Source organism: Scatophagus argus, chromosome 2 (genome assembly GCF_020382885.2).
Source record: "Scatophagus argus isolate fScaArg1 chromosome 2, fScaArg1.pri, whole genome shotgun sequence".
NCBI classification, from domain to species: domain Eukaryota; kingdom Metazoa; phylum Chordata; class Actinopteri; family Scatophagidae; genus Scatophagus; species Scatophagus argus.
In genome coordinates, this window is record NC_058494.1 from 24,997,746 (window position 1) to 25,013,518 (window position 15,773).

At 41.3% G+C, this 15,773-nt stretch overlaps 1 protein-coding gene across 1 annotated transcript; it reads left to right on the forward strand.

Annotated features, from left to right (window-relative positions):
* The first annotated feature begins 1,158 nt into the window (after nt 1-1,158).
* On the forward strand, nt 1,159-14,097 carry LOC124050705 (cytohesin-4-like). The gene is made up of 13 exons (XM_046373494.1): nt 1,159-1,303; nt 4,095-4,177; nt 4,352-4,416; nt 5,129-5,195; nt 6,993-7,111; nt 7,431-7,511; nt 8,329-8,441; nt 8,652-8,800; nt 10,813-10,924; nt 11,329-11,405; nt 12,006-12,077; nt 12,248-12,402; nt 13,120-14,097. Exons 1-13 carry the CDS (start codon nt 1,285-1,287, stop codon nt 13,199-13,201), a joined length of 1,194 nt encoding a protein of 397 aa, XP_046229450.1. The 5' UTR covers nt 1,159-1,284; the 3' UTR covers nt 13,202-14,097.
* Nucleotides 14,098-15,773: the final 1,676 nt, after the last annotated feature.

A 15,773-nucleotide genomic window follows, 5' to 3' on the forward strand; every position in this document is an offset into this window, starting at 1 on the left:
AACACATATGTAACCTTGGTGATACATAAAGAGAACAATACTTTTTATATACCACCAGGGGGCACTCGTGCATCATTTGTCTCATTAATTATCACGTCCAAAGCACTGAGCACCTGCAGCAGAGGAGCTGCTCACGTTCACACTTCAGTTTAGTCTGTCATTAGTATGAAAGTGTTTTAGTCTTATCTCACACGCCAACCATGACAAACTCTTTAAAATACTCTCTATTCTCTTCCAAATGACCTCACACTGTGTATGATGTTGTCTCTTTCTAAAATAATAACGTTGTAGTTACTTGTATATAATAACTTAATGTGTTGGAGGATTACAAAATTCAGCTTTGTTCATTTGTCTTTATATTTTAGTCATTTAGCAGTTGTTCCTTATAGGTTTCAGTAATCACCAACAGAAGTGTGCAGTCAGAAACAGTTCAGGGTGCTGCGTGCAAAACCGCCCTGTTAACCACTGTGCACTTGTGCTGTAAACGAAGGTCAAGTCAGCCTGACTTAGTGCCCCCCATAATAAGGCATACAGGAAAATGATCTCATCTTCAAAATAAAAGTGTCCAAATTGCAGGCAAAGAGAGAACAGAGCTGGAACCTGAGCTTATCTGTTATCACATAGCACCAATTTGTCCCTCATCAACAACAGTGTTAATAAATGTCAGAGGGGTTGAGGCTTACTTCATAACGTGACGGAATTCCTGGCTTTCAAAACTCACTTCCTGGCCTGAACTGTGTTTTGCAACTAAGTTTCATTGTTCAATCAACTTTCAAAACTCCTCTGGGCAAGTACAAATGTGCCACCAGTGTTCACCAGTAATGTCAGATCTCCAAAATATCATATTAAAGCCACAAAAGCAAATTACAAAGCTGTGTGCTGACGCCTCCCCCCAGCGGATTTGCCCTGTTCTTATTTTCAGACACATTTCAACATAACTTGGGTTCGGTCAGTATTGCAGAGCTCTTAAAGCCCTTTGAAAATCATTTTTAAATGGACACACTGACACGTCGTTGATTGTGTCACTCCACTGACTAATCAATTCAGGAAGTGTTTTATTTTGAAAGAGGTTCAACTTTTTTCATTCGTTCTGTCTTTTTTTCTGCTGATGTAAGCTTGACATTGTGATAGAGGGGGAAGAGGTGGGGTCAGAAAACATCTACTTCATTCAAGTGTTAATGCACTGTGTGCTGCAACAGTCTGCACATCCTGATAGCTCGACGTGGCTGTATCGACTCGCTGTGGCGTTGCCACTGTTTTAGATTTTCTTTTCCTTGGATATAAATGACTGATTGCCAAATGGGTGAGGCCTGCTTTGCTCTCTTTGTCTTTTGTTATTATTTGCTTTCATATATTTTATGTTTGGCACCCACAAAGACTTTTTATGTAAAATTTATAGAATATTAGATTATATTTAATTTGTGTTCTAAAGGTTTAATATTCTGGGCTGTTTAAACCTTTTCATGACATCATCAACTGTATTGTGCTGTTTACATGCATAATGTGTCTTTTAATTTATTCTCACAAAGGATGAGGTACTTACTTAACTGTCAATGTCAGTGTACCTGATATTGTGGTTGTCAGCACACCAGGGTTCAGTCAAGAAACAGTGAAGCTTTTATCTTAAATGATCTCTCCGCTGTCAGGTACAACAGCCTCCGTGTCCTCACTCTGTTAGCTTTGTAATATAGAAAAAGCCAAGATCTAAAAATAATTTCATTTCCTTCTTGTGTCACCTGTGGGTGCGCTGTAAGAACAGTGTGGAACTCAAATGTTTGGGTTTTAAGAGCACATTTCTTGCTACACCAGTTATCAGCATCTGAACTCTGTGGTGGGAGGTGACGCGCAGCGTGGGGCTCAGCTGAAAAAAGGGAAGAGACGAGCCGACTCGGAGCTCACAGGACGACTCAACGCAGCTGATAATAATATAAAAACAGAAGTTGCTATCTTTAGTTGGACATTTAAATTATCCACCTTTAAAGCCGTAACGCCAGGCTCTTCACTTTGTGTGTTCAGATGTTTGTCAGGTTATGAGCCAAATAATATGAGGAGTTGGATGACGTATTTGTGTCAGCTTTGTTGCACAAGACGTGTAAAGGAAGGGTGGGGAGGTGGAAGTCATCAGATCACTAACCCCAAACAGCTCACTGGTCTCCACAGCAGGTGCTGGTAGTCACCGTTTGTTTAACCGTATATTCTGCATGGGTTGCTATTCACTGATGATAAAACCTACAAGCTTTTACTAACACTCTGATGTCTCTGACGGTGCTGACTGAGGCACTGCAGTGCTCGTACTCTGCTGTGTTTATAAAGAAATGTTTCTACGCAGACCAGGAAGATATTTACATCACTTCTGTTTTTGTCTTGTGAGAACCGCTCTGTGCTCTCTGAAGCTTACAGCAGCCTTCTGGGAGGCTCGGCCTGCAGCTCCTGTCCCACAGACGACAGCCACAGCTGATTAGCTTTGCAAGAAAGGAGTTGGGAGAACGTTGTAACATTGTAATTAGCTACTTTACAAATCCCTTCCTTCAATAGGAGCAAATTCAGCAACTAAGTGAATCAGCTACCGGGTTCTGGTATTCTGCTGTACGATGGTGCTCAAGTCCGTTAAGGGAGACTCAGTATGAGCTGCTGTTGAGGGAAATCCAAAGCTCTCAGAATTCAGATTTTGTCCACTTTCACCCACACTAAAATCCCCCAGTAACTGCTGGTTGGATTTCTATGAATTTCAAACCAGACATTCATGGTCCCCAGACAGAATCCTGCTGACTTCTGGTGAACCCTAACTTGTACTCTAGAACCAGCAGCAGGTTAGCATTGTTGGTTTTTAATGAAATATCCACATACACACATTCATCGTGTCCATGGGATGAATCCAGATGAATTTAGTCCTACCTTGACTTTTAATCTGGCTATGAAATAAAAGTCTCTGCAGCTATTGGATGGATTGCCATGACTTTGTGCTTAATGCTAAACAACTAATGTTAGTGCGCTAAGATACTCAGCGAAGATGGTAAACACGATAAACATTTTATCTGCCTAGCATCAGCGTGCTGTCATTGACACTGTGAGCGTGTTAGCACACTGACATTAGCGTTTGGCTCTGAGCACTGAAGTCATGAGCAGGACCTCACAGAGCTGCTCGGGTGGACGTAGACTCTCCCACTTGCTTCCTGTAATTCTCACTTTACTCATACATTTTTGACTCTTTCACAGAGTCACGGCTAACTTCAGTGTTAATGCTCTGATATTTAATATATAATTAGAACTCCGCCCCCCCTACACACACACACACATACAAATCTTACCTGGATAATTAAACCAGAGGGTTACATGCTCCTGTGTTGCACTGACCACCAAGTGTAATTTGTAATTTGGTTACAATCATAACAAAAATAAATAAATAAATAATTAGAATTTCTTAAGCAACCACAAAGCCTTGATAAAAAACCTTTTCTGTGACTGACTGCATATGATTCATACTGTAAACCACTTGTATATGTCTCTCATGTGGGAGTGGGGTGGGGCGGCGGTTGATACAGTTGAAAAGTGACAGACGTCTCCACAGAGTTTTTGAGCTGCGTTTGAATGCATGCCCACGTATATACACACTTGTGCAGTGTGTTTTTCAAGAAATGTGTTCATGGTTGCATTTTGCGGTGACAGATATTGTTCATCTGAAAACCACAGCACCTGTGTCATTTATCTTCCAGAGAAGCCTCTCTTCCCCATGCTGCCACTGAACCTTTAAATGTTCACATTGAATCTAAAGATACATTTATTCAAATGGACAGAACAGATGTTGCTATAAGGTTATAGAAAGAAGGTGACCCCATACTGAAAGCCCCGGCAGACGAGGCTGTAAAACTTTAAAACAAATTCCGCTGGTTTACAAAATGTTACGATGTCAGAGCTAAAGAAAGGAGGTCAGTAAAACCTCATCAGAGCACAAATGTGTTTCCACAGATCAGCTGACATCTCGACAGAAGATCATATCAACTGGATATCCTGATGTGATGAAATTTGTGTGGGCTGATCGTTAAAGCTGAATTCCTGACAATCTTTTCTTGGTTTTTCTTTCAATTCATGCACAGTTTCCTCAGATTTCACAGCAAATGAGAAGATGGAGATTGAGAGCATCAAGACACATAAGAAAGACCTTCTGGATGATATCCAGGTGCATACACACAGACACACACACACACTTTGTCAGACATTACAAAACATGTGTTAATATTATTAATTTATTATATTAATATATATTTTTTTTATCTTCGCTGAGAAAGGTGTCCTAATTTTAATGTTCAGAAAAGAAACACTAAAACCTTTTCATCCATTCTGTCCCGTCCAGAAGTTAAAGATGGAGATAGACAACGTCATGGCGGAAATACTCAGCTTTGAGTCTGCAGAGGAAAAGTGAGTCTCAACATGGGACAACCCCAGCACTTCACCTTAGAAACCAGTTATCCTTTTTATAGAGCTCCACTCTATACAACTCCCACTAAATACTCCTACTTATTTTCTTTTTCAATACCACACGTTTCAGTTTCACTCCTGCACTCTGACTGTTGTCACCCTGCTTTTCCACAACATTTTTTGATTCTCAGAGTTTAATTAATAGCTAATATTTCCTCGCCTTCTGTTTCCAGTCGAAGCTTATTTAAATGGATGCCGGCTGTAGCTTCATAGTTAGCGGACAAATATATCAGAGGTATCAACATTCTCATCCGGCTCTGGAAAAGAAAGCAAAATAAACCTATAAAATTACTCACTAAATTACTAAACAGATGTCTGAGACTGGACCTGACATAACTACAGCTAATCTTAGCTGTGGGAGTTTCTGAATAGTAAAAGAGGTAAATAGTAAATATAGTAAAAGATAGTAAAACAAGCTGCTGTGTAACTTGAGCATAGTATATGAATATGGACAGAAAGTGTCAGTATGACACTGCAGCTTTTCTTAAAGACAAATTAAAGAAACCGTCAGTGAGGAAAAGAGAATGTTTGGTTGCGTGCTAACTTGAAAAGGGGGTCAGGACTTTGCTGCATCCTGTTTGCACGCATATCGTTGTGTCATTAAGCTTTTTGGCTTAATGTTCTTGTTCTCCTTTCTTCAATGTTCTTGCAGCAAGACCATAGAGAAGAGCAAACAGTTCGCCAACGGGAAGAAAAAGTTCAACATGGACCCTAAAAAGGTGAGCTTGAATGTGTGAGTCCGGCCTCATTCCCAGGGCGCGTTTTTGGCACGTCCCTTGGCGTTGCAGTCGAGGCACTGGACTCAAATGTGCCTCAAAGGCAAACACATGATATCAGATGACGAGATCGATTGCACAAAGCAACATAGTTTATAAAGTGAGAAAATACCCCAGTCGCAAAGCGGTGTTACATGTTAAGCATTTTCTTGTTGGCCACAGATGCTAAAAGGTGACAAGCTGGGATGAAAATGGGTTGCGGCGAGGTGTACGCCTGTTCAGAGTCTTTTGAGACAAAATTCAGCTTAGAGTGAATATGTTTCAGCAAAACGAATCTTAATTAGGGCAATACCTGCTGTTCTTGAAAGGTTGAAAATACAATTTGCATCTCACTTAGAGATCTTTTAACACAATCAGTGAGACACTGTTGGGACTTCCTCTCGCCAAACCACAGTGGAGATGCTGAGTTGAGATGAGTCTGTGAACTGACACAGATGCAGGTCCACAGCACAGTTTCTGTGGCTTCACTGACACGTCAACAAATACAAATTAAAAACATAATTGCTTTTGTTTACTGGAATCCGACTCTGCTTTTTCAGGTTAATTGACGCATACTGGAGATTACCTTTAGCCTTTACCTTTTATATTTTGTGTGTTGACCTCAAAGGCTTGAGTAAGCTTCCCAGATCAACGTTATCGGGAAATAATACAGATCAGGAAGATATTTACATGATGTTTCAACATATCTGACTTCAGTAAAATTAGTGACATAAAGCAGTGCAGAAACGCCCGTCGCGGTGTAGGTAAAGGTATGAAAATATCAGTAGAATGTAGCAGAAAATGGAGATACAAGTAAAGTACAAGTACCTCAATTTGTTCTGAAGTGCAGTACTTGAATAAATGTACTTAGTCACTTTCTGTAATTGCCTTAGTGTGGAACTTATCTTATGAAACTTATCTCTGCCTTAAAATTACGTATTTTTGTTTATTCCTCAGTTTGCGTTGATCCTGAGTGTTTTGGGAACACAAAACAACCTCATCAAATCTCCTCACGATTTCAGTATTTCATTATTCTTCTGCTGCACGTTGTTCTTGTCCACGCTGACATAGGCACATTGCTATTTTCAGAGCTCATTTGAAAGTTTTATTTTCACTGCAAAAATATTTTTAAGCATCCTTCTCCTCTCAAAGCCCTGCACTGTGAGAGAAAGAGGAAGAGAAAGTGGGTTTAAGGAATTGGGATTACAGAAGCTGCAACTTTGCTCTACTTTGCCAAATGGAGATGAGATCATTATGAAACTAAGCGCTTTTAACCACAGCGCAGTAGACAGTGTGGGTATGTTTCAGTCAACATATCTTCATACACAAAGTGTATACAAACTTTGGTCACCTAGGTTACATCTGTAATGTAAAGTACTTAAATTAAAGGCATAATATGCTGCAAGCTGCTGTTGTTGTTTGTAAACACACCATTAAACACACCTTCATAATTACTACAGCCACTAGAGGACGTCACTGAAGCAGACACTGGTTATTTTGACCCCCTCAAACAATCGACTAGTGCTGCTGTTTGTCTTGTGAGGAGGGTTTTCCTCGCCACTGTCACCAAGCGCTTGCTCGTGGGGGTTTTGTTGGGTCTCTCTAAAATTCAAATTAAAGAGTTTGGTCTACGCCTGCTCTAACTGGAAAGAGTCATGAGACAACTGTTGCTGTGATTTGGAGCTATTACAGAATTGCAAATGTATACGACCTGTAAGTAATCTACTTTGTGTGTGTGTGTGTGTGTGTGTTGGCGTCCAGGGCATCAATTACCTGGTGGAAAATAAACTGCTGGATGGAAGAGCTCATTCGATTGCTGAGTTCCTCTACAAGGAGGAGGGACTCAACAAGACAGCCATTGGAGAATTTCTTGGAGAAAGGTGAGAAAGAGTTTAGAGTGAAATGACAGTAGGAGGAAGAGGATTAGAGACAGAAACGGTAGAAGGAAGAGAGAAAATACATTCTGGGTGGATACGGGAGAAGAAGGAGGAATAGATTAGTGATGGGATGAAGGAAAAGCGAAGGACAGAGACAAGTAAAAGAAAGATGGAGGACGGAAGAGCAGCCATGAGAAGAGAAATACAGACAAAGAGGGGAGTATGAAAAGGAAAAATGAGGGAGCAAAGAAAGAAGGAAAGGAAGGAAAAAATAAGCAATAATAACCTCCTGAAGTGACTTCCTGCCACTTTCGCTCCACAGGGACGAACTCCACCTCCAGACCCTGAAGGCCTTCGTGGAACTGCACGAGTTCTCCGACCTCAACCTGGTGCAGGCCCTCAGGTCAGCTCCCTTCATCTTCCTTCCTGTCCCATACAGTGCTGTGACGAATCATCAGCATCATCATGAGCAGAATCAACAGGCACACTTAGCAAGCATCAATACAATTTTACATCATCACATACAAGTTTACCAACTTGAAAGGTTGAGATCAATATTTGAAAACAAGACAGTTGCGAGCAAAAAGGGCTAATAACAAAGAGGAAATAAGAGCAAAACTGTGACGATAATAGCTTGAAAAATAAGGAATCAAGAGAGATTAGATGACCACTCATAAGCACAACTTATGAGTCAGAAAGGTCTCGCATGAGTAATCGCGAAAAGCCACATCAGCAGCGGAAAGCAACCCTGTGCTACACTGCTTCAGTGACTGCAGAGTGTGATATTTGTGTCAGGTCCAGGAAAATGACCCTGGTGATGTCATAGCGATGTCACTGGGGTTATTGTTGACTGGGTGGCTTCTAATTTGTAACAGAAAACCTGCACCACAAACTGGAAGTGTGGGGGTTTGGAAAGTGGACATTTGCTGGGCAGGAAGCTTTCCAACATTGACACACACTAAAAGCCACAACCTCTCCCTCCACTGCGGCCTTTCCTGCCACTGTTAGCATGTTAACGCGGTAAACGAAGATGGCGGTAAACAAAGCACCGCTATGCCTAAGTACCGGCCCACAGAGCAGCCAGCACGCTTGTAGGCTCCTCATAACTCTGGAAAGCTCACCAGCTTTCTGGAAGTGCAATCACTGCTGGTCACAAGCCTGAATGAACATGTGCACGTCACATGCAGAGGTTCATGTCGTTGCGTTGTGTTGTGAGACAGACAGTTCCTGTGGAGTTTCCGTCTGCCCGGCGAAGCCCAGAAGATCGACCGCATGATGGAGGCCTTTGCAACTCGCTACTGCGACTGCAATGCTCTTGTCTTCCAGTCAACCGGTGAGCTTCACTAAACATATGTCTGTCCACTTCCTGTTTGTGTTTGAGAATGTCTGCGTGTGCATAAGAGGGGAGGTTTAAATGACCACATCACTTCTTTCTGTTTGCATTTCTTTCGCGTTTGCTAACTGTATTACTGGAGTCCTTATGAGCATTATGTTGCTTCCTCTTATTCTTTGTCTGTGTGTGCATCTTTCTCTGCAACACCAGACACGTGCTACATCCTGTCATTTGCCATCATCATGCTCAACACCAGCCTGCACAACCCCTGTGTAAAGGACAAAACCACTCTGGAGCGTTTCATCTCCATGAACAGAGGCATCAACAATGGAGAGAATCTACCTGATGACCTGCTCTCGGTAAGAACTACTGGCCAATCAGTGTCCAATCTAGACACCAGAAAGTGATGCTCTAACTTCACATTTAGATCAATACAGATGAGAATTCAATTCCTTTTCCCATCCTTTGGGCATTTCATTACTTCATCATCACTTGGCTTAGGTTAAGATTCTCAACATGAGGTTGCACAATAGATTCACACTTATTTTAAAGGTATCATTCTCACTTTCTTATTGTCAACTACTTAAAAGACCAAAACTGTGATATTAAAGTCCTGTCTATGGCTCAGTCCAAAACTCATTTGTTCCTAAACAAATGGTTATTTCACACAAGTGTTTGAAAATAGATTAAATAGTTAAATGGTGACTGTATAGGTCAAAATGCACTATACAGACAAAAGTATTGGGCCACCTGACCATTACACCAACAGGGACTTTAATGACATTGCATCCTCAATACACAGACAGCTTTGCAGTTCTAACAGCTTCCACTCACCACTGATGTTGGACCAAAAGGCCTGGCTTCCAACATGACGGGGCACAGTCATACTGGAATAGAAAAGGGCCTTCAACAAACTGTTGCCACAAAGTTGGAAGCATAGCATTGTCCAAAATGTCTTGGTGTGCTGAAGCATTAAGATTTCCCTTCACTGGAAGTCAGGGGCCGAGCCCAAACCCTGAAAAACAGCCCCATACCACATCTGAATTTAATAATAAAGAGGTAAATAAAGAGGTCTGTCCACATCCTGTCTATATGTGTGTATTGTAACAAATCCTATTAGCCTCATTACATTGTGAAATAAAAGAAAAGCACAGTTTGGAAAGTTTGCGATGACTCAGATCACTTTGCATTCCCAAAGGGGGCCTTTCTGACGCCTATTTGTGTGCTGATCCTGGGATGCAGACTTTCCATGCTTCTCACCACATGCTGCATGTCTGACACACAATGTGAGGTGTGTCCAGTTTAGGATACCACATGTAGTGAATAGAATAATTTAAGCTATTCGAGTGAATTCCTGTCCTTGTTTTAACAAATGAGAAACAACCAGTTTCATTTCTTGATGCGTGCTTCTCATTTTCCAGCCATGCAGTTTTATTTTTCAAGAAGGGACCACAAGAAAAGATTGAACATAGCACACACTGTCAGAAGCTGATATTAAAATGAACACAAATTAAGCAAAAACTGTATTGGACTATTAAGTTGATTAAAAAAAACAAACAATGTAAATCAGTACTTTCTCTGACTGGGAAAAAGTAATAGCACTATCTCATAATCACCACATCATGTGGAACAGAAACACTCACATCTGACCACATCCAGTTTGTTCTCAAGCTCAGTTTGCACCTGCAGGTCACTTACAACTTATATAACCTGCACAGACGTTTCTATAGACGAGTCCCAGACAGTGTGACGTGTGTGGACACCCCCAGTCCCCACTCACGCAGTACAGCTGATTCATTGTCACTCTTGACTGAAGTTGGTTGTGCTTTGGTGTCTCAGTCTGAGTGAATGGAATCTCTCTGTCCCAGTCCTTATTACCATGAGACACTGTTACCTTAACTGGACAACTCACTCTCTCCCTGCTAAAGCAAACACTTTGAGCCAGTAAATATGGCAAAACTCTTTTCTGTAAATATATTTACATCGCTCCAGTCTGCCCTCTCTCTGGACAATGAAACTTTTCTGTAAATTATTTTATCTCAATCAGTAAATTAGACTTTTTTTTCTTTTAAATCTCTCCGTTTTATATTTCAGAACTCGAAACCCCATATTCTGCTTGGAAACCCCTCGGATCAGAGAATCACATGTTGTCCAAAGTGTCATACTGCTTTAGGCTCAGCACTGTGTATCAAACCCTTTAATATCAGATCATCTGATTGAAATGTTTAATTGTTGCCCTTTTAAATTTTCTCTAATAACTCTGTTTTATCCTCTTGGTCTCATTGTTCTTTTATTGCATCTTATTTTTTTGTTATCACACCAGCATTCAACCTATTTTTTTAAAAAACCTATTCAACTCCTCTCTACTCAGAAACTGTATGAGAGCATTCGCAACGAGCCTTTCAAAATCCCAGAGGATGATGGGAATGACCTTACACACACCTTCTTCAACCCCGACAGAGAAGGCTGGCTCCTCAAACTCGGTAAATAGTTTTTTATTATGAATAGTTACAAAGTACTTGAAACACTGAACTGCTTTAATCATCATAATTAAAATAAGTCAAATGAAAACAAGTTAAATCGAGCGCCGTGCGGTTGTGCTATATTGTATCTGACTGAGCTGCCACATTAGGTTTAAAGAAGGAAATTAAAAAGGAAGTAGTCAGAAAATGATGCAGTATTGGAGCATACACTCACGTGTTCGCCTGTCAAACCACACTGGTGTTAGATTATGCATACGCATGTAACACACAACCTCACAAAACTGTATTTTGGTCAAATCGCGAGGAGGTTACACATGTTTTAAAGCTTGTCTGTTTCCACTGACAACTGACAGCTAATAGCTGTGCGTGAAGATCTTCAGTTTTTTGCTTTCCGTGTGTTTCAGGAGGTCGGGTTAAGACGTGGAAGAGGCGATGGTTCATCCTGACTGACAACTGCCTCTACTACTTTGAGTTCACCACAGTAAGACTCCCTCCCACATTGCTTTTTTTTAAAGCTGCCTTGACACATGCAGCCGGTTACTGTTTTCCCTTAGTGGAGAGATTAAAGCCTACGATGTTTCTTCATGCAGGGGTGTGTTGCTTAGACAACTCAGACGTCCGTCGCCTTGACCACACGAAGCAGTTTTATCTTTGAAACCTAACTGATCAGAAACCCCCCTGAGCTGTTTTTAAAACCCAATGCATGTGCTAATATAGCTGTTGTGGTGCACTACAAGCTCAAGGGTTTTGCCGATGTTGAATTTCAGGTGATTAAATTCCTTCAGATTTTTCACTACATCACAGACATGAGTCTCGACACACATGGATGTTAGTTTGGGAGTCATGTGAGATAAGATAAGACAGAAATATGAATGACATTTTTCATTTCATTTTTATTGTCAGCTCAGAGTTTGCTTCATTCGGGCTGTGGACATCAACACGTGGCCTCAGCATGCGGTTCTCTGTCTGTTCTGCCTCTTGTCTTTTTTGAGCCTAATGACATTTTTGCTCTCAGCTCTTCATTCTTGCCCTACCAGGTGCATCACCTGACTCACTCCATCTCTTATTAACCTGTGTGCAGGACAAAGAGCCCCGAGGCATCATCCCTCTGGAGAATCTCTGCGTGAGGGAAGTGCCGTATCCTCGCAAACCAGTAAGACACAGTTTTAGCTGTGTTTCCTTTCAGTGCTAACATGTTTTAAAAAGCAAATTTTATTATTATTTTGTTGAACGGGCGGTGATGGTCTGTAGATGAAGCACTCTGTTTGAAGCCAACAGATTGATTTACAGACTGATTATTTACATGATTCTGGTGTCATCTAGTACTGTCTGGAGCTGTACAACCCCAACAGTCGAGGGCAGAAGATCAAAGCGTGCAAAACTGAGACAGATGGCAGAGTGGTGGAAGGGAAGCACCAGTCCTACACCATCTGTGCCCCCAGCGCAGAGGAGAGAGACTCCTGGATCGAGGCCATCAGGTCAGACACACAGTCCTGTTTGTTGTGAAGCCCGTCTTTAAGTAGGTTCATATCCTACACATTCTTCATCCAACCATGAAGAGGAAAAACACGGCTGCACTTACACGTGTAGGTTGAAATTCTGTTAAACGTTTATCTACACCCAACACCACAGCTGGGTGAAGCCAGGTGTGGTCTGTTCTGCTTGAGACCACATCCAGTTGTGATCAGATCTTGTTATGTTATTGTGCTATGGAGGGCCGTCCCACACAGGATGTGGAAAGAGCAGGTAGTCGATACGACCCAGCAGCGCACGCGAGATTATTGCTTTACATTGAGAGGACAAAGTTGTTAGGAAAATGAAGAAAATAAATAAATAAGGTGAATGTGAAATATTTTGCCTGAACTGTCTGCTGTAAACATTTAATAGAGCTACTTTTTGTAGAAATTCTAATGAAAGGTGTGTCACTCATCAGATAACTGGGTTAAATTTGGAAAATATGTCTACAGTCCAACCGCTTTGTTTCTTGACTAACATTTGAGGTTTTAAAGCAGCTAAATGCTTCACTATGTTCATGAGCTAATTCACACCTCCACCTCTCTGCTACTTCCCGTTCAAGGCAGTCAACCCTTTAAAGAGACCTCTGAAAATGGCTCCATGAGAAAACGATAGTGACAGTCCCACAAATATCACTGCTTTAGCTGCTCCACAGTGACGCTCTTCTTTACTCCCAACAGAGCAAGTATCACAAAGGATCCCTTCTACGACTTAGTCTCAGTCCGGAAGAAGAAGGTGATAAACCAAGCTCCTCAAGACTGAGCCGTCCAGCGCCTCCCCATGGACGTTTCTTGATACTGCACCACAGTTGTACTCAGTCCCCCTTCATGTTGAAGTAAAATACTCTGCAACACGACTGAGTGGGGACACTGGAGACTGACGGTGGACCTTCAGGCTAAAAGAGGGACTCGTCTTTCTGCTTCTCTTTTTACAGACTGGACTGAACAGAGTCAACAGTGAAAACTCATTTCAGTCTGACAAGTCATAAAGAATTTATCAGTAAAAATGGTGCCAGCAGGAGCTGAATGTTTGGACTGAGCTGTTTGTGGATTTTTTTCTGTTTACAGAATTTTTAAAAAAAGTTCCTGTGTATTTATGCATTTTTCTAATATTTTCGACCACGAGAAGTTGATTTTTGGTTGATGTCTGTCTGTCTGTCTGCTCCACAAGATTTATTTTCCAGGATCAGTAAGACAACTAGAGCATGTGATGTCCCTGCCTGTGTGCTATAAAAAGGCAAGACATTTCTCAGCTTCCTCAAGTTTCTTAAGACTCCGTAAACAAGTAACAGTAAACAGCTTCAATTCTGTCCTGTGGGTCATTTCGTTGCCGCTGTTACGAGTCCTCTGAAGACAGTTGCTTATGCTTCACTTTGTAAAGATAGACACTGTATATTTTTACAGATTTGGGAAAGTCTTTTTGTCACTGTAAAATTGTACTTCACAGAATGATACAGAACACTTGTTTTAATCAGACCAAGCCGGCATTTGTTTATATTTCACCTTCCTTCATTAGCACAGTGCAATATGCATCCTGTCTGCTCTGGTTTCATTTTGATGTGTACAGCTGTATATGAAAGAAATATTTGGTGTGATTGTTAGTGTTGCATTTGTAATGTTCTCATGAATTAATTATTTAATAAAAAAAGTATTCAGGTACCTGTTGACACGGATGATGTTTATGAATTTCAAGGAGCAAACTGACAGCTGTGTTTTCACAACTCTGAAACCATCAGGCCACGCCTCATTTCCTCACCAAACACTTCTGTGGTTTAACGCAATATCACTCACAGAGCTTCAGTAACCATATGGATCTCGAGCGAAAGTTCAGTCAGGCGGTCTATCCTTTCTATCCCATCATACAATCAGAAAACACAGAAGCGTCCACTGACGTACAAGCAGATTCCTGAGCACCTTCTTTTATCAGGCAATGAGAATTCATCTTCCCCATTCCCTCATCAAAAATCATTATATTTACTACTGATTCAGCCATGGGCGTTTTTTGTGTTGCAAGTAGTATAAAAGGCCCACAACTAGCATTTAGTTACACGATCTTGAATGGTAACTAAATGAACATTGTGTGGATGGAAGAGAAGGATGACGTCTACCAACGTCTTGGCGAGGTCTTCAGCCAGCTGAAGGCCAGCGTACTCACATCTCTCTGCAACGACAGCCAATGGGAGGCAAGATATGAAGCTCTGCAGAACAACTTCAGAGAGGAGATGGTCAGCAAAGAACAGAGTTGGGAAACAAATATTAAACAACTAGAAGAAGAGAAGAAAAAGCTGGTCGAAAAAAACAAAGCTGGGAGACAAAAGTGAAAGAACTGGAGGGAGAGCAGAAAGGACTGGCCATGAAGGAACACAGCTTGGAGACAAGAGCAAAACTGCTGGAGGAAAGAAAGACAGAACGGCTCAAGAAAGGAGAGATGTGGAACACAAGAATTAAAGAGCTGGAGGAGGAAAAGAAAAACCTCACTGAGAAAGAACAAAGCTGGGAGGCAAGACTGAAACAGGTGGAGGAAGAGAAAAATGAACTGCAGGACCTCAGCCTGGAAATGAAGAAGAAGAAGAGAAAGAAGAAGAAGGGATGCTCCTGGTTTTTCCAGAAGTTGTTCAGAACTGGACAAAGTCTCTGCAGATACACACACCACCACACACTTACAGAGGCTCATAGGCGATTACTGAGAGAAATTACACATTAGGCCTTGTGTACGCTGCACATGAACAAAATGCTTTAGGTGTCATCGTGATTGTTGTATTTGGTGTTCTCACGAGTTCCTTATTTAATATTCATATAACTGTTGACATGGATCCTGTTTGTGATATTTAAGGAGCAAAACGACAGCTGTGTTTTCAGATGAACGCACTGCGAAACCAAATGGCCACACCTCACTTCCTCATACTACCGCTGTGATCTCTGAGTATGTTGACAAGCTCAGTTCACATCCTTGCATGTGCTTCTCCAAGGGTGAAGCACACAAACCACCTTTGCGGTTTAATGTAAAATCACATATCATGGATGTTTACAAACCATCTAATTTTAGCTCACAACCACAAGGGATGTATAGCTTCATTTGGCCTCCGTTGTTTGATAAATTCAACACGTAGGCCTACTAGATATTATATTGAAAAGATGTCAAGGTTAAAACCAGGCAAATTTTCATTGAAAGGTAAAGTTTTTACAACTTAATCATACTGTTTCAGTGTGTGGCATCATGGTTTTATTTTCATTCAGCCTCGCTCACCAAAAGTGTTTACCGAGGCTCAAAAATATACACTTGATGTTTTGAAACCTTCTGTGTTTACCTTTGAGGTGGATTACTGCCCCCAACT